The sequence below is a fragment of the Haliotis rubra genome, unplaced genomic scaffold, assembly GCF_003918875.1.
Source record: "Haliotis rubra isolate DU_JTF1 unplaced genomic scaffold, ASM391887v1 Scf429, whole genome shotgun sequence".
NCBI lineage: Eukaryota > Metazoa > Mollusca > Gastropoda > Lepetellida > Haliotidae > Haliotis > Haliotis rubra.
This window is the reverse complement of record NW_025767112.1, coordinates 293,815-319,029: the sequence shown is the minus strand read 5'-3', so window position 1 is coordinate 319,029 and position 25,215 is coordinate 293,815. Positions and strand designations below refer to the sequence as shown.

The following is a 25,215-nucleotide window of genomic DNA, read 5'->3' as shown; positions in this document are numbered from 1 at the left end:
TAATTTCATAGACTGGACAGTACAGTGGTCAGATGACAAGGGGACGATGCCAGTGTCACCATGTGTATGCAGCATGGTCGATGGTAGTGGCAGTCAGATAGGCCATATGGAAGATGTCTTGGAAGACATCGCCTTCAACTACCAAAGTAGTGATGGTAGAATAAAGTAGATGATCCAGACTTGAGTGTCAAAGAGTGTTTTTAGCTGAAAAGAGCCCTTGTCAATATCCATTGCAAGGATAAACAGCTGGAAACTTTGATGTAGGATCGTTTTTTAACCAGAATTAAAGACAAAGGATGAAATGAATAGTGTGAGACTGGATTAGTTTAAACATCAAAACTACCTGTGCTTGCAAGTACCTTCACAAACAGAATCAGTCTTTTCACCACAATGTTCTCACAGTTCAAACAGGTTTAACATACCATGTACTTTTAGTCTGAAAAATGTAATTTTTCAAGTAATATTGATATTTTTATACTTATCCTGACTCATGATCTTTTGCTTATCTCCCTTTCCCTTTCGAAGTGGAACACTTGAATCCCTTGAAGTTCCTGAAGCAGACGTAAAAATACACTCACCCACGAGTTACCTCCCTTTTCACGCGTAAACAGTCATGTGACCAGCCTTACTTGTCACTGTCTCCTGATTTTTCTGCCCAAGCACTTGGATCTGCTGTGAAATTCGAAGTGTTTCCAGCGGGGAGGTTGGGAGGGCTTCTCGTCATGAGTCAGGATAAGTATAAAAATATCAATTTTACTTTAAAAATTACATATTTTTTCTTATCCTGACTCATGATTTTTTGCTTATAGACTCCGACAGATTGGTCGTGGGTCAAGCCACTTCGTGGATTCATCAGCTGTCCTTAGATATGTCCTGTATCCCCTCCATGGGAACTGCGAAACGGCATTTCCAAGATCCTTATCTTCCAACTTCCGTAAAAACTCGGGGGGACCACTTTCTTGTCTTACTTCCATCTCAGACAAGTTGAATCATCTTGAGTCAATGTTGACGCCAGTGCTCTGACTTCGTGTGGGTTGGAAGCTCTAGGAGGTTCTAGTGCTGCTGCTTTATAGGCTCTCAATATGACGGCTCTCATCCAGAACGAATTCGTGGTTCTTGAGACTTCTGCTGATGTCTCTGTGGATAATGGGATGAACAGGCGCTTGAAGTTTCGTCTCCTTGTCTTAAGTCTTTTGAAGATATATCTTCAGGGCTCTGACCGGACACAAGGATAGGTCCTCTATGTCCTCTGGTCCGAGGATTGTAGATAGCACTGGTACGTGGAACTGTCTATCTGGCTGACCAGGTAGTAAGTTCTTGGCAATGAAGTCCCATCTAAGTCCTAAGTTCGACCAAAGTCCAGCGCATGCACCTCTGATATTCGAGCTCCCGTGGCTAGCACAAGCAGGAACAGAGTCTTCTGTGTCAGCAGCTCGAAGGTAGTCTGGTCTAGAGGTTCGTAGGCATCACTTGTAAGATGACGTAAAATTACATTCAGATCCCAGGCCGGAGCTCTGAACTTCTTTTGCTGGTCCTCCAGCTTAAAAAGATCTCAGCAGAGCAAGTAATTCTGGTACTTTCGTCAACTTGATGCCTGTTTTCATGGTAATCACTGTACTGATGGCAGCGAGGTATGTAGATAATGTCGAACCTTTCAGATGTCTAGTCTGTCTAAGATGTCACAGGTATTCCGCCACTTGATGATGAGTAGCTTTCATCGTAATGAAGTCTTTCCGCCTTGCATAAGTCTCAACAAACTTCAGCCACTTGTCATCATACAGGTTATGAGGAGATCTGCGTAACGCTAGCGTTACTGCCTTGGCTGCCCTGGCAGAGTATCCTCTTTTCTTCAAACATGTTTTGATACGGTCCACACTTGTAGTTGGAACAGTGTTGGGTTCCTGTGGACTTGCTTGGTGTGCGGATGTATGAGTAGGTTCGGCCAATCTGGTAACTTGATTGTTGGACTTCCGAGATCTTCTATTAGGTTTAGGAACCATACTCTCGCTGGCCAGTATGGCGCGACCAAAGTCAGTTGTAGCGTCTGCGTCTTTTGTATCTTCACCAGTACTTTCGGTAGTAATATCAGTGGTGGAAACACATAAGCGTTTAGTCCTTCCCATGATATGTTCAGTGCATCTGTTGCCCAGGCTTGAGGATCTGGAACTGGTGAGACAAACGTCTGTAGATGTTTGTTGAACCTCGTGGCAAACAGGTCTATGCATGGGGATCCTATTTCCCTTATGATGAGCCGAAATGCTTCCAGATGTTTGCCTCCTCCGACTGGAATATGAGCTGTAGTAGGCTTGGTGATCTTGTAGATCCTTGCCGATTTACAAAAAAAAGCCACAGTAGAGTTGTCTGTGTGGACCATCAGCATTCTGTTGATCAGCGAGCTCGACCATAGTTGTAAGGCGTTGATCACGGCTTTCATCTCCAGCAGATTGATGTGAAGATGCTGCTCTCTTTTGGACCACTTCCTTGATGCAACATGATTGTTGAAATGTGCACTCCAACCTTGTATCCATGCGTCTACGTAGATATGTGTGTCGAAGGCCGGCTCTTGTAAATAGGTCCTTCCGCAGACATTCGACCTGTGGGTCAACCAAAGTAGGTACCTCTTAAGATTGTCTGGCAGCAAGATAGGGTTGACGCTGTCCAGATGTTTTGTGAGGAACCGTTGCAGCGGCCTTAGTTGTAACCTTCCTGTGCGAGTCAAGTCCTGCGCCGAGGTTAGTAGATCGAGTAGACATTGCCATGTTCGTAGTGTTAACGGAGAGATGACTGCTTGTGGACTCATGGCTTGTATCTTGACCCAATGATCTTCTGGGACCACAATTCGATTCTGTGTTGTGATCATTCTTATTCCCAGCAATTGAAGATCTTGTTTGATTCTAACTCCCACTTCATCAGGTTCACTAGCCATCCTAGTTGCGTGAGCAAATTAATTGTGAAGTTCAGCTGCTGTCTGAATTGATTGGCACTTTGAAGAACCTGTATGCCGTCGTCCAGATAACCGGCACTGCGTAGACCTCGATGCTGCAGATAGGTGCAGATAGGTGCCGATAGGCTTGGTTATTCGTATAAATAATCATAGAGCCAACGATATACCGTAGGACGTTCCATTGGAAGTGCTAACCTCTGATTGCAGTGATGATACATCATTCTTCCCCTTATATACGCAGACATCTGTGTTCATGAGCATACATCGAAGCGTTGCCTATTTATAGCAACACTGGCTCCAGTGTAGCATCGCAGGGGACAGGTACTCATACCGACTTTTATCAGCGACAGCTTCCAAAATAAACATTGTTTATGCTGCTGTCAAGGCTAGACATCTATTAGATTCCCATGATGATAACAGGCCGTAGTTGTATACTGTTTCCAAGGCTGCCGATGAAGTATTCCCCTGTACCACGGGTTTGTTTACAAGTCAGTAAACTTGCTTGTGCCTGCTCTGTCAGTGGGAGGCGTTGTCTGACGTGGACCAATCAGCTTCAAGCATGACGTCACCGGTGTTGTAGCAAGTTGGCCTCCATAAAATCTGGTGCAATTAGTTGGATGAGTAAAAGCGCGCGTAGTTCTACGCCGCTCATATAAACTTCTTGAATAAGGGTTGCTCCAAGTGTAAATTCTTGTTCAGTGATATAAATCACATATTCCCATTGTGGATAATACAAACAAGCATGACGAAGGAGGCTGTCGAGACGTATGTCTCTATGGATCTTGAAGAAATACCGACGTTGAATCTAGTTGATAGGATATAAAATCCTAATCCCCACGCTGAGTGACGAGTGTTCATAATAACATCTGTACGTCCGTTCAAGGATTCTTGAAGGCGTTGTTAACCTTAAGCCCTTTACAAAGGTCGCCTTGAGGTTCTCCAGTACTTGAGACATCGGCTTCATAGGTGATGTCATATTGGAGTCGAAGTCATCAGCGTATATGCAGTACGTCTCTGTTGGGTTGGAGTGAGTGAGTGAACTACAATATCCGCCGGCCATCTGCTACCCGGTATTAGACCTCAGCATCCGTAAAGATGAAGGTATTCCTTTCATCAAGTAGGTTGCCGTCCGAAACTGAACCTATACAGGTTGTAGAGTTGTGCAGGCTGTAAACTGTAGAGATCACACATGTTGTAGATCTTTTTTGTTGAGTTGACGTCAACATCCTGCCTGTTGATGGAAGGGTTTGTTAACCCTAGGGTTCGTGAACCCTGTAGATGTCTGCAATGCTGTTTTCTGCCTGTAGATCTGAGAGTTCTCGAACCTTGTAGATGTCTGCAGCTTTCTCAAAGCTGTGCATAGGTTAGAAGGTACCTTGGATATTGGTTCAATCGGAGGAATAATCACTGAGTCAAATTCGTCTTTAAGCATCTTATAACTGTAGACTTCATCTATATTTTTAGGAGGAGACTCCATGTTCAAACCATTGGCTATCCAAGCTGTAACCTCTGAGTCCGGGAAGACGAAGTCTGGTTATTCATCAGTTGTCTCCTGATCGGTAGAGCCAAGCCTCCGCGAATCATCCTTCTGCGAACCTAAATCCCTTCTCAAACCTCCATCATCCTTTCGCGAACTGAAGATTCCTCCCTTCGCGAACGTCTATCTTGAGAGTCCTCTCTTCGCGAACCTCTATCTGTGGATTCATCTCTTCGCGAACCTCTGTGACGTGAGCCTACTCTTCGCGAACCACTGTCGTTAGATGTATCCATCGTGAACCTCTGTGATGTGAGCCTTCTCTTCGCGAACCACTGTCGTTAGATGTATCCATCGTGAACCTCTGTGATGTGAGCCTTCTCTTCGCGAACCTCTGTCTCGTGATGAGTGACTTCGCACTTCCTCCTCCAAGATGATAAAGTCGTCAGACTGTGGAGACCTTCGCAAAGGTGTACCTTCGCCAACGTAGTCTTGAGACGTAGTTCTATGAGGAGTAGGTTTGCGCGCAGGTCCATGGGTTCGCACAGGTCCATGGGTTTGCGCACGATGTCAGTAGATGAGAGGCTTCGCTGAGCCTTCGCTTCTTCCGCGAACCTACGTTCCATCTGGTTGGTGAATTGTCTCATAACCCGGATCAAGTTCTGCGTTGATTGAAGCTGCTGCGGTGTAGAAGAAGCGTTTGCGAACGCTGATGAGTTGTGTGCCTCGACTTGGTGGTAGTTCATCAAACAGCTGGCCTGCTGTGACCGTTGCAGGAGACGATCTAGTAGTCATGGAAGTCGATCGAGTTGCCGATCTCGTAGGTACTTCGGGTAAAAGTAACGGATCAGCCACGGATAACTTGTGCCTGCAAACACTGCAAGATTTCATGAAATGTAAACAAAGTTACATAACGATGAAATTATGACACAAATACAAATAATTTTTACAAAACTTTTACATATAATACAAAGTAGTTATTGCCAAATCCATACACAGCGTAGTTTTGAAGAATAGGACCTAAATAAAAAGGATATAATGCAGTATACGGGACTCCAGTGCTCGCCCAAACATCCACTTGGGCGAAAAGGGAGAGAGTGACAAGTAAGGCTGGTCACATGACTGTTTACGCGGGAAAAGGGAGGTAACTCATGGGTGAGTGTATTTTTACGTCCACTTCGGGAACTTCAAGGGATTCAAGTGTTCCACTACCATTCGCAAGGAAAAGGGAGATAAGCAAAAGATCATGAGTCAGGATAAGGAAAAATCATTATTTTGAGTCCCTATCCAAGATAAGATCTAACATGTGCCAAGTCTCTGGACTGTACAAATAACAGTGTTAAAAACCTTTTCAGAAATGAGAAACAGTATTACTTTTTGTTAGTTTTCGACTGACTATGACCTTTGTAACCATATCTACCCAATGCTGTGATACATGTTAAGACCAAGTAATGCAGCACCCAACATCTAGAGGCTTGTGCTGAATATGTACTGCATCAATCTGCATCAGCATCACTCATGTACATACACCAGATGGAAGTATGGATAGTTATCATTAAAGTGACAGTTTAACACTAGGGCTGGGCTCTTGTTACAGACAAAACATTGACACACAAAACATATTTCTGTGAGAGGTCTTACAAATTGTTTCAGGCCACCCAGCATCCACCTCCCTAACTGACAGCACCTCACTGGGGTCTCCTCTCCTGATATTTGGATACTAAGAGCCAGTAAAATACATCATGTTATCTCAGTTACAGATTAATCCAGGGTGTACTAAGTCAGGGACATTTTGAAAAAAGAAGTTTATGATATCAAAACTTGCCTGTCCTGGAGACCTGGACCAGGTTCACGGCAAAATTGTCTTTCAAACTATATAATGGATATAATAGAAGTCATTTTTGAAAGTATAAATGTTTATCATTGACATTTGCTTGGACATTGTGATATGACATATATAAGTTACCAGTATCAATTGCTATAGGTGTGTTTAGGTGAGCTAAAAACAGCCACATTACCCTGTGTAAAAATGATAAAACAACTGAAAACATGTTTACATTGAAAAGCACCGAACCTGAGAATAACAATTGCAAAGACTACATCATGAAACAGTTCAGGTTTAGATAAATATCAAAATAAGCCAACTGAGCTGCGTTTTGTATAAAAGTCATCAGCACTGTCCAAGCATTAAAACCAAGAGCAGAAGTAAGTCCAAATACAAAATCATTTGGAGGTCAGTCACCATTATATAGCATGAAAGTCCCCCGTTGAGTGAAATACATGGGCTGTAACGTAGCAGCTGCCCTGATGAAAGCTGACGATCAGCTAATACGTAAAGCAATGCATTACAAAACTATCTTAACAGTAACAATCCCTGAATACACAGATCTGTGAGTGTGAATATATAAGGGGCATGCAGGATGAAGACGGCTTTAATCTCAGTACAATACACCACAAGTTTAGATACAATCCTGTGAAATGTTTCTGCACACACTTCACCATATTATGCATGATACCATCTGAAATGTCAGCGCTTATAAACAAATAAACCTTTTCAACCAATGTAAAACGTTGTGGCTTATCAAAAGGGCAAAGAGAATGTCTCTGCAATCCAGCTTTCTATGATGCAAGTTGAAATCTACTGTCAATATGCTGTTGACTATCTACCATCTATGCAGACATGTAACTCTGGAGGCTACGACTGGATGGCTCTAGTGAGAGCAGATTGCTGTTTATGCCTTGTCAACTAGTTGTAGTTACTTCTGTGTCCTGTTGGACAGGACCCTATTTAGGAGCTGTCTGGACTAGTCACTCTCTTGCCTGTGTCAAAACTGGCTTCCCTCTCACAGCCAGGGCTGCTGGCTTCCCCCTTGTTGCTCTCATTGCTAGGGCTCCAGTGGAATGAGGGTTGTACAGAATGTCGTTCAAAGGATCCCTGACTACCCATGCTGACCAACTGGCTGCGTTTGGTGATTGTGTTCACTTCTCCACGGAGGAACTGCTCCAGCTTGTCTACACAGGCATCCTGGTAGTCATGGATCCACCTGAAGATAAACAGTTCACCTGTCTGTCAGTCCTAGCAACTATATGCACTCATGTGAACATCAGCAATCAAAATATGAAAGGTCATAGTATTTCGGCAGTGTGAATGATATTTGAGCCAAATTAGACCATAATTATGCTAATGTAATACCAACATGAGACTTACTACAAGTGTACTGTAACCTAGTCAGCTTTAAGCCAGATATAGATCCAAGCTGAAGTGATGGAGTCATGTGACAACATCCGGCTGATGTCGGTAATGTCTCAGGATGTGTCAGAGAAATTATACAATAGACATTGCCTGTTATATTCACAATTTCTTGAACATTGTTTCCCAACTATACACATGCTACATGATTGTGTTCACAGTATGTAGTGACAAACTTCACATGTTTGATAAGATCTTCACATTTTGCATACTGTATCACTATAGATTCAAAGACGATTTATGAGAATAGTAAATTACGATTGTGGTTGTCTCGGGATTTGGGGGTAAATTTATAGTTAAAGTAAGTAGTGGGAGGGTCAGCTTAAGGGGATTGGGTGGGCGGCTGAGGCAGTATATACCTTTGTAGTCACCTATTGTAGAAGCTTCTGTCCAAGCAGGGATAGTTGGCTGAGGCAGTATATACCTTTGTAGTCACCTATTGTAGAAGCTTCTATCCAAGCAGGGATAGTTGGCTGAGGCAGTATATACCTTTGTAGTCACTTATTGTAGAAGCTTCTATCCAAGCAGGGATAGTTTGCTGAGGCAGTATATACCTTTGTAGTCACCTATTGTACAAGCTTCTATCCAAGCAGGGATAGTTGGCTGGAAGATGTGACAATGTCACGTGCATGCTCAGCGAGGCGGCAGTCATGTTGGAGAACCAAGACATAAGGTGCATGGTCATTGGCTGTGTTCCTCATCATATGGTTCATGTGCCAGTTATATATTTCTGCTCTGGGTAGGGAATCATCAGTTGTCCCAGCTTCCAGTATCAGCTGTCATAGGTTACTCCCACATCTGGCATCAACACAGCTCTTATATTTTACTTGTTTTTCCAGGGACAGATTAGATCAGTCATAGCGGTGGATGGGGGAGAAATAGAGTAGGATTAAAATAAGGTGTTTTGGGATATTTTACTTTGGGTAGTAGATTAGCAGGTTGGACATAGTGTAAAGTTAAATATCTTAAGAGTTGGTTTGTCACATTTTACATAAGTAGGGGAGGGGGAGAAATATGTAGGTTTTTCACAGACAGGTATGCTACTTACTTTTTTGTTGGTAATAAAATGAATTAAAACTTTATTCTTGTGTTGTCTATAATGAGAAGAGGATAAGTAGGCGAGGAATACTGTACAGGAAATAAAGACAACACAACACAAAGCATCACAGTACCCACCTGACCTTTACAATACATATCAGCTTTGTCCTGATGTCACTGGGCCAGGTGCCTATTACACTCAGGTGGAATAAACGTCAATGGTCACACAATCACAAAGAACAGACAGTGGACATGTTAATAAAATGCAGCTGTAAACATAGCACCACGGACATTACCTGATTCCATTAAAGAAGCTGAGGTGTTTCATGTCATCTGGCAGGAGGTCTGGTGACGGCCATTCAAAGTTATCCATCACTGGGATAATGTTGCACTTGTTCTCCAATGCAGCAACAATCTCCTTTAAAAACAAAGGAGAAACATTTCAAGGTTTGGAGTGGTGCTAACAAATCTTTCGTTTCTGAAAACATAGTCAACATTACTTAGTCATCAGATGTTAACAACAATGACTATCTTGTGCTGCTCAGTCCTTGCTGTTACAATATATCCTTCTGCTGTTACAAAAACATCCTTCTGCTGTTACAATAATATCCTTCTGCTGTTACAAAAACATCCTTCTGCTGTTACAATAATATCCTTCTGCTGTTACATTAATATCCTTCTGCTGTTACAAAAACATCCTTCTGCTGTTACAATAATATCCTTCTGCTGTTACAAAAAAATCCTTCTGCTGTTACAATAATATCCTTCTGCTGTTACAAAAACATCCTTCTGCTGTTACAATAATATCCTTCTTTCTGTTACAATAATATCCTTCTGATGTTACAATAATATCCTTCTGCTGTTACATTAATATCCTTCTGCTGTTACAAAAACATCCTTCTGCTGTTAATATCCTTCTTTCTGTTATATATCCTTCTTTCTGTGCACAATAACATCCTTCTTGCTGCTACACTAATATCCTTCTTGCTGTTACAATAATATCCTTCTTTCTGCTTTACAATAATATCCTTCTTTGCTGTTACAATAACATCCTTCTTGCTGCTACACTAATATCCTTCTTGCTGTTACAATAATATCCTTCTTTCTGTTACAGTAATATCCTTCTGCTGTTACAATAATATCCTTCTTGCTGCTACATTAATATCCTTCTTGCTGCTACACTAATATCCTTCTTGCTGTTACATTAATATCCTTCTTTCTGTTACAATAATATCCTTCTTTCTGTTACAATAATATCCTTCTTGCTGCTACATTAATATCCTTCTTGCTGCTACATTAATATCCTTCTTGCTGTTACAATAATATCCTTCTGCTGTTACAAAAACATCCTTCTGCTGTTACAATAATATCCTTCTTTCTGTTACAATATTCTTCTGCTGTTACAATATCCTTCTTGCTGCTACATTAATATCCTTCTTGCTGCTACACTAATATCCTTCTTGCTGTTACATTAATATCCTTCTTTCTGTTACAATAATATCCTTCTGCTGTTACAATAATATCCTTCTTGCTGCTACATTAATATCCTTCTTGCTGCTACACTAATATCCTTCTTGCTGTTACATTAATATCCTTCTTGCTGCTACACTAATATCTTTCTTGCTGTTACACTAATATCCTTCTTGCTGTTACACTAATGTCCTTCTTGCAGCTACACTATTATCCTTCTTGCTGTTACATTAATATCCTTCTTGCTGTTACACTAATATCCTTCTTGCTGTTACATTAATATCCTTCTTTCTGCTACACTAATATCCTTGCTGTTACACTAATATCCTTCTTGCTGTTACAATAATATCCTTCTTGCTGTTACACTAATATCCTTCTGCTGTTATTAGTGAACATACTCGTGTTAACAAGTCCCCTCCAGGACATTATATAAGGGAACATTCTGCAAAGTTTCAACTTCACAGACCATGTAGTTTTAGAGGAAATGTAAACATTCTAAAGGGGCACTGATATCTGGTTACAACCCAGCACTCTGACACTGGAAAGAGAGCTGCAATCAATATGGGCAGTTTGATGATTTGCTGGTTGAAAAAAACATTCATGACAAGAGACTGAGCTTTAGTCTTGCAATGACAGTGTAATACCCAATGTTGTAATGAGACATTTCTGAACACTGGTTGATTAAGCAATGATCCAGGAAGAGAATCCAATCAAGGTTAAACATTGGACAGAAGTTTGGTTCTAGTCACATAGTACAGTTACTACTTTGTCTGCTTGGTGTGTTATAAAAACATAAGCATAGTATTTCACTCTTTTAACACAAGGCACTAAGTACAGTATCTGGGTGCATCATAAACTTGCACTACACAAAGACATAACAGAAACTTGCCTTGTGAACCCAGTCCTTCTTGTCCACATCTCCAAGACAGCGGTCAAGCGCATTTGAAGTTAGAATCAGAATGAAGTTTTTGGCCATTTTAATGCTATACAGCAGGTTCTCATCAAATTTGCCTGCACGAAGCCTTTCAATGTCAATGAAGACAGAGAAGCCACGAAGCTGTAGATGGACTTTGAGGAGGCTGCAACAAAGTAGGTTTATATCCTAACATATACGTACCATGCACTGAGAAGATATCTCACACACTCGCATTAGTGTCTCATCATACAATTATATACTGAAATACTTCACAAAAATGTACCACCATGATAAAACATTTAATCTCCGTGATGAAAGCAGAAAAGAACTTGTTCCTGTTGACACTAAAATTGTAAAACAAGATGGAAACACAAAATCAATCGTTCATTATTTAGTGCAACCATAAATTAACTTCAATTTCACATGCATGCAAAACTTTCAGACAGTCAATGTCAGTAAGGGGTAAGGCCATCATTTACGTGAGCACAGCCACGGATGGACAGGAATGTTGTTTTACTGAAGAAAGTGCATGCTGTGTTTAGCAGTTTGGGATCATGCATGATCCTGTTGCAAAATGTGTAGACGCTGATCTGCCGCCATGCAGGGAACGGCTGTTGTTCTCAGTACCTCTGCTGTATACATTGCAGGTATAACTGAACCACGACAGAGGTGTAGATGTGTCCTGTCATGACCACCAATCCTTCCCCAAATCAAAACGATTCCATCAACCCAGCTGCTGAACTCAACAATCAGCATTACATTCTCCACTTGGATGCCAGATTCAGATCCTTCCATCCACGTGACAGAGATGAAATCGGGACTCGTCAGTAAAGACAACATGTACACGCCAGCAGATGTAATCGCTGTCATACCGTCTGTGGACTGATGATACCCCTTCGTCCATGAATAGTAGTGTCTGTTCTGGAGGCTGGCTTGAACCAGTCCCTTAAATGAGTGAAGAAATGATCTTGGGGTGGGGTTGTGACACATGGTTGCCTTGGGTGTAGTCGATCACAAGTTGTGCCAGTTTGTCAAAAGTGTTGTGATAACCTGACGATTTTTGTTTTGTGACAACTAAACCTTCTGGCCACTTGACCTGTAGACAAGCCAGTCTCAAGAAAGTAAACAGCTCCTTTTCTCTCAACAGCTGATAAACGTGGCATTATGTATAGTCAACAATTTAGAGCTGTTCAAAATTTTCGGTGTGATTTTGGTACATAGTTGGATGATCTGTCGATGTGTTGTGGACCCGCCACATATTATGCATTTTCATGTGATTTGCAGGTTTCTGAGGGTTTTCAGCAAATGGTGGGTCACGTGATCACAAAGGAATGCACATGCTTCACGGTGTGCATAACATTTATCTGTCATTATCAGATTACCGTATGTTACCACAGATGAGGCAAATTTTGAGGACCAAATAATGCAGTGTGTAGAAGGGTGTCGGCTTATCTACAGGTTGCACTTTCGTCAAACTTATTTTCAGGGGGTAAGAAAATGACATCGTATCACTTCACGTGAACAAACAAGAGAAGACGACTTAGTAAAGACATCAAATTTACAATTAAACATTGCCAAAAAAAGATTATTTACCTTTTCAGTTCTAATTTGATTTTGCTAGGCATTGTCTTATATGCAGGGATTAAGATTACTGTGTGTATTTGTCTTGTATACGGGACTGGAAATAGCAATCAGCTGTGCACACATTTCCCCAATCTACCAGCGATTTAGTTAAAACATACCCAATAATATAACATGATTAATTTTTATGCAGTGATCAGGAAACTATTGCCAAGAGAAATATATTCTAGCATTGTGTCATTTTATTTTTCCTTATCCTGACTCATGATTATATGCTTGTCTCCTTCTTCCATCCGAAAGATTGTGGAACACTTGAAATCCCTTGAAGTTCCCTTCAAAGAGGAGGACGTAAAATCATTACCCACCCACTAGTAGCCTCCCTTGCCTTCCAAAATTGGTGCCGTTATAGGTCACATGACCGGCCATGTTTGTCACTCTCTCCTTCATCGCCCTGGAGGATGGTTCTGAAGGCACCTGGGTCCCTATACGGCAATTTTTCTAGTATATTTTGACCTTTTTACATCTAAATTTCAGCTGTATACGTTTTTTGGGCTTATATATTATCAAAATGTTGTGAAATTATATCATAATTTTACGTATTTTGAACGTTGTTGTACTTGTGTTTCATCTTATGTTTTTTGTTTACATTTGATAACAACGTATTTTCTGTTGTAGGTACAGGCTGTCTGCGGCTGAGCCGCATTGATTATGTCTATTTTGCACTATTACATGTTCTTCCGGCTCTCTCGTTGTAATATTTGTCAAAAATTATTGAATTTTGAAATGAATAATTACATTGTGTCCGTTCATAGATGTGCAAAGAACTGGGTAAGAATGTATTCTTAAGTCATCTCTGGTAAATCAAATGATTGCGCTATTAACCGTGTGTTGGTTACTTATTTATTGTTCACTGTTGCAGTGAATAGCCGAGTGTTTCCACGGGGGCAGACGTTCGTTCCAGCCTTGGTCTCCGGTTCCTCCATGAAGAGATCGGCGTCAGCAGAGCTGTCATCACAGACGGAGATACACAGATCATCATCGTCGCAGAAAAAGACATCAGCAGCTCCTAAGACTTCATCGAAGTCTCTACTTAGATCTACTTCGAAGACCAGGTCTTTCTCTTAGGAGATTGTACCTCCGGAGGAAGCGGACGTCTTTGATGACCCTCTCATTCTGTTACCTATGGTAACAATCATCAGTAGAACATCGCAGCCTGCTGCTACACATACATCAGCGAGATCAGCAACTGCGTCAGCGCAGATTATGATTGAAGACCTCCTGTCAACGCAGATATCTGGTACCAGAGACGCTTACAGCGTCAACTCTTCTCAACTACGTCTAGAAGAGACATCAGCATGCTCTTAAGCATCATCTACCCTGCAACAGTTGCAGCTTACGTCGCGAAACTTCGACCCGGGATTGTTCATGAAACAATTCACGGAACAGATGATGTCTCTGATGGAGCGCAGATTTGCGCAGGAGACAGCTGCTACTAAGACACCTCCTAGATCTACCAGCCTGCATGATGGCACAACAGCTTCTACAGCTGTGTTGGATGAAGAGGAAGGCCCACACTCCAGGAGATCTTCATCGTCCGAAGTTAGGAGTTTAGACAACTCTACGTCAGGTGAGATGCTTCACACAGAAGCGCATCAAGTCATTCTCCAAGAACCTTCCATCTTCACAGATAAGGATCGTCGTCACCATCAGACTCAGAGCCTTTGCGCAGGCAACCTTCACCTCAAAGGGAAGACCCTACGTCAAGGAATCAACTTGCACGAAGGCGCAGATAGTTTACACAAGACACTTGGAGGGATCCCCGTTGGGAGCATCCTCGTTTAGAAGACCCTAGGAGGGACACGCACCAGGGCCGTTCACCTGTGCGCAGGTCTGCACACAGGGACATACGTCGTTATGTGAAATGCATAGAGGTCTTCTCCTGACAACAGATTAAATGTTATTTATCTGGGGGCTTGCAGTAACAAGTGACAGATGGGTTTTGCCCGCGGCAACCAGTCTACTATAAATCGTCTTCACATCGATGTCAGCTCGCTTTCAAGAGATATCGTTGGTGATCTGAAGACAAAGAATGACGCATCATTGCTGCATATCGTCGAGATTCCGGTAATAACATCTTCATTACCGCTGACAGCAGATTTAACGTTGTTTATCTGGGTGTTTTCAGTAACAAGTGACAGTGCTTTTAACCGACGACGGGATGCAAGTTCATCAAGAAGCCAGTCAACTCAGACTGCAACTAGATTTCACCATCAGATTACTCACTCAGCTAGACTGGCTAGTGAATCTTCTCAAGTCGGAGTTAGAACCAAAGCAGGATCTTCAATTTCTAGGAATCCGATTCATCACGATGCAATATCGCATAGTCGTACCAGAAGATCGTTGGGCCAAAATACAAGTCATGATATCTCAAGCAATGCTCTCTCCGTAGACACTTTGCGCTTGGCAATGTCTGCTCAGTCTAATGACCTGAGCTCAAGACATGACTTGCAGAGGGAGGTTACAATTGCGCCCACTACAAAGATTTGTGAACGCTCACCTGAACAGTGTGGATCTGCTGATATTACCAGACGAACTGAAACCATACCTATTATGCTGGACTCAGAAGTCTAATGTTTGTGGAGGAACCTTTTTGACAGAGCCGGCCTGCAACACTTATCTTTACGTAGATGCGTCGCTTCAGGGATGGGACGCTCACCTCGACAACGAAGTGGCAGCAAGGAAGTGGACGAGCCAGGATCAACTTATCCACATCAACCAATTGGAGATGAAAGTAGTGATCAACGCCTTACAACACTGGGCGAGGACACTGAGGAACGCAATGATAATGGTCCACACGGACAACTCCACAGTAGCGGTTTACATCAACAAACAAGGATCAACAAGATCAATAACTTTGTTAAACCTCTCCCTTCATCCTGTTCAACATCCTAGATGATCTGAACATCTACATAAAGGCGTGTCACATTCCAGGAGCAAAGAATGTTATGGCAGACGCTCTATCTCGTCCACTACAACCATCCCTGACGAAATGGATGTTACACCCAGAAGCATTTCGGCTCATCATACAGACAATAGGATTCCCCTTGATAGACCTGTTTGCAACAAAGTTCAACAAACAGTTACCAACATTCGTCTCACCGGTACCAGATCCTCAGGCTTGGGCAACAGATGCTCTAAGCATATCATGGGAGGGACTAAACGTGTACGCGTTTCCACCTCCAGTATTACTACCACAGGTATTAAAGAAAATCAAACAGACGACAGCGCTACAACTGATTTTGGTCGCTCCCTATTGGCCAGCGAGGGTATGGTTTCCCATCCTCATTCAAGAACTAGGAAATCCAAGTTTGAAACTACCAGAGTGGTCGAACCTTCTCGTCCATCCACACACCAAGCAAGCTCACGGGAACCCGTCAGCATTCCAACTTCACGATGGACTGTATCAAAGCTTGCCTAAAGAAAAGAGGGTATTTCACCAGAGCAGCTAAGGCAGTAACACTTGCTCTACGTAGATCAACTAGCTCGTTATATGATGACAAATGGAAGAGGTTTGAACTCTATGCAAGACAGAAAGGATTTTCTGCTTCTACAGCATCTCATCCTCAAGTGGCGGAATATTTGTGTTATCTACGACAGACGAGATGTTTAAAAGGTGCTACACTCTCAACTTATTTAGCTGTGCTAAGTACAGTTATCACCATGAAAACAGGTGTTAAATTGACCAAAAAGTACCAGAATTACTGGCTTTACTATGCTCGTTCAAGTTGGAAGACCAACAACAGAAACTTAAGGCTCCTGCTTGGGATCTCAACATAGTGTGGCAACATCTTACTAGTGATGACTACAAGCCTCTAGAGCCAACATCCTTTGAACTGTTAACACAGAAAACACTGTTCTTACTTGCCCTACTTGCCCTGGACTTTGAGCGAACACGATTTGAATCAGGTCATCGTAATGTTGTACATTTAGGACTAAGATGGGATTTTAATGCAAAGAATCAACTGCCTGGCCAGCCTGACAGGCAATTCCATATCCCAGCATTATCCACTGTCCTTGGTCCAGAGGATACACAAGATTTATCTTTGTGACCAGTCAGAGCTTTGAAAAGCTATTTAAATCGAACAATAACAAGGAGACGAAAATTCAAGCGCCTATCTACGGAGACTCCCACAGAAGTGGGATGAGAACCGTTATACTAAGGGCCTATAAAGCAGCAGGACTTGAGCCTCCACGAGCCTCCAAATCCACACGAAGTTAGAGCTCGGGCGTCTACACTCGCTCTACAAGGAAATTGCTCGATTACAACTATAATGGAGGGCTGCTTTTGGAAATCTGATACAGTTTTGCCAACCATTATCTCAGAGACATCGCCACCAAGGACATCTCAGGCATTCATCAATTCGGGCCACTTGTTGTAGCACAACAGCTAACGGTTCCACAAAGGCGCTGAGAAAATCTCACCCTTTTTATCATGTGACTTACTGATACCATCGCTCTGATAAGTAAATGGTTGAAAGTCCATGCGCACGTCCAAGACAGGCTAGCATGAGTGATTTAGACCCTGTACTTGTATAGGAATTACTCGTACATGAAATTCAAAGGGTCACATCTCCATTTGATGTACTTATCAAGACATGGAGTTGTTAAAGATAACTAGTAAGACACTAGTATATCTATATCCACACTATAAAGTCAGAAAAACCTTTCATAAGAAAGTCTGACAAATTGTGGTCCCCCCGATAAATCATGGGAAAGTTGGAAGAACAGGATCGTCATAGTGCCGTCATAGGACCCATAGGGGGGGGAATTCAGTAAAATAACAGCCAGTGAATCCAAGAGGTAGCCTGACCCACCACCGATTCCGTCGGATTCTGTTAGCATATAATCATGAGTCAGGATATGGAAAATATGTAATTTTCTGAATAAAATTGATATTTTATACATATCCTGACTCATGAGGTCAGCCCTCCCAACCTCCCCTCTCATGGCACTCTGGATATCACTGCAAATCCGGGTGTCGGGCTTTAAATTCGGAGAGAGTGACAAACATGGCCAGTCAAGTGACCTAGAAGTGCGCCAATTTGGGAAGGCAAGGGAGGCTACTCGTGGGTGAGTAATGATTTCACGTCCTCCTCTTTGAAGGGAACTTCAAGGGATTTCAAGTGTTCCACAATCTTTCGGATGGAAGGAGACAAGCATATAATCATGAGTCAGGATAAGTATAAAATATCAATTTTATTCAGAAAATTACATAATTGCAGGTTTTGCTCTATAAATGTAAAATATTTATAATCACAACTAAAGTTATGCAGCAGCCCTTTGGTGTATTGCCGAATAGTTTTGATGCATGGAACAATTTGACCTGTCACCAACGTGGTTTCATTTGATCTCGCTATTTCCACTGCAAAAACAGTTTGCTGACATGTGATCATCCAGCTACAACAAACATGACTATTACAATATATCCATTTTCTGCCAACTACACTCCATTTGAGGCGTGAGTAGATGCAATATGATAGTGATTGCCTGTGTATAATGCAGACCGAGGTATAAATATCGGAGGATAAACTTGCAGAATTCAGAATGGATTCATTGAAACATACCATTTTGATAATAATAATAATAATAATAATTCATTTATATAGCGCCTAGTATCCATCTGACTAGTTGCTCACTGGACGCTGTAATCAGAATCTGATTATTTCCTCGGATAACCCAAGCTGCCTGTTAGGCTCTAGAAGGTTATAGTCACATGACTTTATCCAACTGGGTACCCATTTTCTGCTGGGTGAACAGAGGCAATTTTGAATAAACTCACTTGCCTAATGTGAGACCACATGTATCACATGTGCTTCATTGTGGGACAGGACTAACTTCCTAGAAACTCTCAGGAGTCAAGCTGCCAAACACGGTCACCCATCCAAGGACTGTCCGAGCTCGATGTTGCTTAACTCTTTCAACACCAGTCAACCGAGGCATTTACTGCCATGACACCGAGTTCCCAGAGACTCTAAGGTCACAGATGATGATGTTTATGAAGGAAATTATAAGCTTACAATTTCCATCTTTTGGTGCGATCATGTAATAGAAGTCAAGTCACTGACAAGTGACAGCTTGGCTCTCGCCACCTCAATCTTCACGCTCGGACACGATGTTTAATGCGAAAATATATGCATGAAGCATTTTTGTCACAGGTCATAGCTTTATTTTACCCAAAACTTTCGTCTAACTCTAAACGTTTTCGTTTACGAGGACGGTATCCATTGCCGTAATATGATTGGCTGCCTTAGGTCATGTGTCTGATTTTGTCCAATCACAACCCTTACAGCAGAATGCGGTGAAAAAGCGTCATTAGAAAGCAATCTTTATCCAATAAAATCACTTCTTACAACTGTGAAAATAATCTCGGCAAGGGTACAGTGATGATTTTGATGTTTGAGCGATACCCGACAACAAAAGATCGCATGTTATTCATACGAAGCTTCGAAAACGGAGGTATTTTCTGTTGTTGTGTCATGTTACCGAGCGGAAAGCCACTGATATCGGGAAATAGGCAACCATACATATTATTTAAGAAATCTTTTAATATAATTTTCTGACTACGCAAAAATGAAAATATAAAAGAAAAAGGCACAGGCATGTTATGACATGTCACAAATGGAAAAGAATCGCTATAGTTTTTGCTTCTTTCGTGGTTTATCTGGACATTATAAATTTTAAGCTTGCAATTTCATTAAAAAATAAATTTATTTAAGTTGTAGTTGTATTATTTGAATTATATTATAAAACTAAACTTCATATTTATCAACAGTAGGATTAGATCTTTTAAATGGTGTATGAGATGTAGTAGCAATAACGTTTTACAATTTTATGCGTACGTTTGACAACTTTTATGAATGCTGTTGTTGATTTTATTCATTGGTTTATTCAATTTATTTAATTATTTCCTCGAAACATCGTTACTTTGCTCTTTGACAATGTTATTGTGGACCCGCTGCCGCTGAGAATCGTTGTTTTCAATAACATTGCGAAAAATAGTTTATAATTTTAATTCTGCCGATAATATATGATCAATTGAAATTTAATAAGTGTTTTCAGACCTTGTGAAATGTGATAGATTTAACATATGAATCATAAGTCAGGTAGGTTTTTTAAATGATGTCTCATTTTGACGTGACTACTGCCTGGCCGATTAATCGACCTCCGGTCCCCACTGGGGACTCATAACGCCCATAGCTGATTATTGCTGCCTATTGCTAAAAGCGGCGTGAAAACTAAACTTGAATGGGTTAACTTCAACTGATTCATGATCTGAGCTCTAACTGCATGATCTGAGCCACACACACACCACAACTGATGGTTTTAAGGGTTAAGTTAGGGGGTCGTTATCTATGAGATCAGCTTATCTACAGTAATATACGGTTCTTCAAGCATAGTTTGGGTTCAATTTGTTTTGCATATTCCATGATCAATGATAATAGGGTGATGCGTTTCTAAAGTAGTTCAGTATATTTCAACTGACAATAATTGAAAATGATAACATTGAAGTTGTTACAATGTCACCAAAGTGAAACGCATAACAGGTATGAAATTTTTATTGAACAAATCTTTTAAGTTGGAAAACTAAATTTGTGGCATTCAAATTCCCGCAAACACACTAATTAGACACTTGTATCCATCCAAGTCAAATTCCAGCAAACACACAAAGCAAACACTTGTCTATATCCCTGTGTCAAAGAAACATGTGAAGCCTAAGAATGTAATTTTCTGAGTAAAATTGATATTTTATACTTATCCTGACTCATGTATTATTGCTTGTCTCCCTCCTTTCCCGCGAACGTTAGTGGAACACTTGTATCTCCTTTTTGAAGCTCCCTTAAAAAAAGCAGACGTAAAATCACTACTCACCACGAGTTGCCTCCCTCTCCGTTTTGGTGGGAAAACGGCACCACCCGTCTTCCCACTCTTCACTCTCTCCGAATTGCAAGCCCGACACTTAGATTTGCTGGGAAATCCAAAGTGCCTAGCGGGGAGGTTGGGAGGGCTTACCTCATGAGTCAGGATAAGTATAAAATATCAATTTTACTCAGAAAATTACATATTTTTCCTTATCCTGACTCATGTATTATTGCTTGTAGAATCCTAGGGATTTGGTGGTGGGTCAAGCCACTTCTGGATTCCAATTTGGTGATTTACGTCTTGCATACCCCCCTATGGGAACTTCCTGGTAGCACTTCAAATTTACTGCTAGGCTCTGCTGCTGTAACCCTTACTTCCAGCTTTCTCTGATGGGGGGACCACAATTGTCAACTTTTGGTCCTTACTTCTGTTAACATTATATGTGGATTTTAACATCTCCATCTCTTGATGCATGCATCAAGTGGAGAAGAGACCCTCCTTATGTACGAGTACGTCCTTACAAGTACTGGGTCTATCACTCATGCTAGTCTGTCTTTGACGTGCACATGGACTCTAAAGCTCTAACTCCCCAGAGTGTTGGCTTTTGCAAGTCACGTGATAAAAGGGTGAGACTCTGTCTCAGCGCCTTAGTGGAACTGTCAGTTGTTGTGCTACAACAAGAGGGCCGAAATGGTGAATGCCGGAGACGTCCTCGGTGGCGATGTCTCTCAGGTAGTGGTTGGCAAACACCATGTCCGATTCCCAGAAGCAGCCCTCCATTATCGTAGTGATGGAGCAGTTTTCCTGTAGAGCGAGTGTTGACGTCAGAGCTCTAATTTCATGTGGATTGGAGGCTCGTGGAGGATCAAGTCCTGCTGCTTTGTAGGCCCTTAGAATGACAGTTCTCATCCATATTGATATCATAGTGCGAGAGATCTCTGTCTGTGTCTCTGCCAATATAGGGATGAAAAGACGCTTGAATTTTCGTCTCCTGGTCGTAGACCTTTGTAGGTACATTTTTAATGCTCTTACTGGGCACAAGGATAGGTCCTGTGTATCCTGAGGCCCAAGGACTGATGATAATGCTGGGATGTGGAATTGTCTATCAGGTTGACCTGGTAGTTGATTCTTTGCTACAAAGTCCCATCTTAGACCCATATGTACGATGTTTCGATGCTCATCAAAACGTGTTCTTTCAAAGTCCAGAGCATGTATTTCCGACATCCTTGCTGCTGTTGCTAAGGCAATCAGGAATAGAGTTTTCTGTGTCAAGAACTCATAAGATGTCCTATCTAATGGTTCATAAGCGTCACTGGTGAGATGCTGTAGAACTATATTGAGGTCCCAAGCCAAAGCTTTAAATCTCTGTTGTTGGTCCTTCAACTTGAAGGATCGTAGTAAGGTCAGTCTCTCTGGTACCTTAGTCAGTTTTACACTCGTCCTCATGGTGATAACTGAGCTCAATGCCGCTAGGTATGTTGAGAGTGTTGAACCTTTTAACCGCTTTGCTTGTCTTAGATGACAAAGATAGTCCGCCACTTGAGGGTGTGTTGCTTTCATGGCTGTGAAGCCTTTCCTGAAAGCATAGGTCTCAAAGCTTCGCCACTTGTCGTCCTACAAGTTGCGGGTTGATTTGCGTAAGCTAGCGTGACCGCTTTCGCTACCCTGGCGGAGTATCCTCGCTTATTCAAGCAAGCCTTGATACGGTCCATGCGTGTAGGCGGAACACTGTGAGGTTCCTGTGTGCTTGCTTGGTGTGCAGATGTACTAGCAAGTTCGTCCACTCTGGTAGTTGCATTTGAGGAGGTCCTAGTTCTTGAATGAGAATGGGAAACCACATTCTCGCTGGCCAATAAGGCGCAAGCAAAATCAATTGCAGGTTCCTCGTCTGCTTGATTTTCTGCAACACTTGCTGTGTAAGAGCTGGAGCGGGAATGCGTAAGCGTTTAGTCCTTCCCAATAGATGCTTAGAGCATCTGTTGCCCATGCTCGTGGATCTGGTATTGGAGAGACGAATGTTGCTAGTTGATTGTTGAATCTTGTGGCGAACAAGTCTATGAGCGGAGCTCCTATCGATTGTATGGTTTGTTTGAAGACCTCTGGTTGTAGCATCCATTCTGTTGGGGATGGTTGTGTTGGACGAGATAGGGCGTCTGCTATCACATTCTTTGCTCCTGGAATGTGGCATGCTTATGTTTAGATGTTCAGATTGTCCAATATGCTGAACAGATGAAAGCAGAGGTCCAGAAGGTTCGCCAACCTCGTTGATCCTTGTCCGTATGGATCATCAGATAAGTATTTCTTAGAATGCTGGTCCAGTGAAGTATGTTGATATGCAGATTTTCTTCCTGTAACGTCCATTTCCCAGCTGACACTTCGTTGTCGAGGTGCGCTCTCCATCCCTGAAGGGATACATCTACGTAGAGATGAGTGTTGCACTCCGGCTCTACTAAGTAGGTCTCTCCGCAACCATTCGATCTCAAAGTCCACCATAGTAGATATGGTTTTAGTCCGTCCGGAAGTCCGAAGGGGGTCCGGATCGTCCCGATGGCCATTCACTAAGATTTGGAGTGGCATAGATGTAGTCTCCCTCTGCAAGTCATGTGCTGACGTGAGAGGACTGAGTAGGCTCTGCCAACTTCGTAGTAATAACGGAGAGAGTAGTACTTGAGATACAATGGCTTGTATCTAGATCCAACGATCGTGAAACCCTTGCCATGTCCGTAAGGGAAACGAAGCAATGTCCAACTCTGTGACTGCCATCGTTGTGAAGTCTATATAAGGTAGACTGGCTGCCGTAACCAAAAGTCCGTCAAACGTATGTTGCTGCAATTCGCCTGATGAACCGTCTTCAATGCTGACAGGGAAGGTCTCTAACCCCTCTAGCTTGGACGTTGGGAATATGTTGACTTTGTAACTTCATAGCCTTAGCAACGCTGTGCTGAACCACGCCAATGTCAGTGTAGGAAAGATAGCCCGTCCCAACGTCCGAGACGGGTGAATTTTGTGGAGGACGGGTTAAAAAAATATCTAGTCCGTCCTCATGTCGGGTCAATTTTAGCAAACCAATGACATATATGTAATGATTATAACCTTTTTGAATATATACTGCCGAAGGAGTTCTATTCATATTTGGAGGACAGGCCAGATTTTGGCAGGACTGGTAAAAAATTGGACCTGCCAGTCCTGTGGACAGGCTAGATTTTCTACATCTTTCCTACACTGCCAATGTGAATACCTGAAGATCTGTACGCAAGTGAAGATCTCTATATGGACATGAGTCCCTCCTGGATTCTTCAGATACATCTCTAACCTTTGAGAAGGTGTAGGTTGTTAGCACCAAGGAGTGCAGTTAGTACCGTTATTATCTTCTGATGTAGATATATCTATCTAAAAATTCTCAACGATGTGAATCCCGTCCTGGATTCAGTCTGAAGATCTGCGCAGGTGATGAATTCGGACAAGAGTACCCCTCTTGAACTTCAACACGTGTCCCTCTGTCTTTGCGCAGGCGAAGATTTCTTCCTCCATGCTGAAGAGTTCCTTCGTATAGGCTTACAACGAAGATCAAGGTCCGAGGGTGAAGTGGGATGGTCCAAGGACGTCTATATTAATCGTCGAAACTGCAGAGCATGACTGTCAAGTGCGTGATCCTTCACACATTTCTTCATGCCGATTACCTCCCGCAGCTTCGTCCTTTAGGCTTGCGCGAACCGTCCATTAGGTCAATCATTTGCTGCATAAAAATACCCGTGTTGAAGGTCTGCGACGACTGCAATTGTAGTGACGCATCTGAGAGTGTTGCAGCTTTTTGCGCTGAACTGTTGGATATTTGGAGACTGGAACTTTGTTGCCTTCCTGAAGGCTGCGTCAAGGTCCTCAGGTACGTCTGAGACCGGGTCAATTGGAGGTAGGGTGATTGTGTCTACATCATCGTCCTTCATTAGGTACGTGAATGCTTCATTCTCTTCTTTAGCGGGTGACGCTAGGTCCAGTCCATTAGCCATCCAATATTTTATTTCTGAGTCCGAAAATATGATTCCGCCATCGTCCTCTGTATCATGTCCAGTTGGATATGATCGTTGAGTATCCTCCCTGCATGGAGATCTGCGTGGCAATCTGTGTGGAGATGAGTACGTAGAACTATGTGTAGTTCTAAGAGGAGATCTGTATGGCGACCTGCGTGGAGGTGAGCGTCTACGTGTCCAGGGTTGCCTTCGCGAAGGCAATATATTCCTATGTGGTGAATCCCGTGACGACCTGCATGGGGATGGTGACATTCTTGATGATCTATCTGACGACCTTCGCGCAGGTGAGAGATTTTGTTGAGGGTCTGAGTCCTGAGACGTCTCTCTGTATCTTCTTGGAGGTGTAAGCCTCTCTGTGATGTAGGTAGCCTGCGCAAAGGCTCTTTATTAGCTTCATCATCAGATGACGATCTATTTTGGTAGGATGAATGTCCCTTCCTTCGCGCAGGTTCGTTGACGTCGTGCAGGGTAGGTCTGCTCTTAGTCCTAGAGCTAGAACCTCTTGTAGATATCTCAGATGCACCACCGGTGCGGGGTCCTTCGTGCAGCACTGGTCCCTTGTCGGTTGATGACTTGAGCATGAGAGGCGGCTGC

At 42.4% G+C, this 25,215-nt stretch overlaps 1 protein-coding gene across 1 annotated transcript in view; it reads right to left on the bottom strand.

Annotated features, from left to right (window-relative positions):
* Positions 1-5,816: 5,816 nt before the first annotated feature.
* The window catches only part of LOC124288905 (NAD(+) hydrolase SARM1-like), a 33,032-nt gene continuing 13,633 nt past the window's right edge, over positions 5,817-25,215 (bottom strand). Inside the window, 3 exon segments of the mRNA XM_046725496.1 lie at positions 5,817-7,462; positions 9,003-9,124; positions 11,066-11,255. Coding sequence (XP_046581452.1) covers positions 7,207-7,462; positions 9,003-9,124; positions 11,066-11,255 — 568 coding nt within the window. The 3' untranslated portion in view covers positions 5,817-7,206.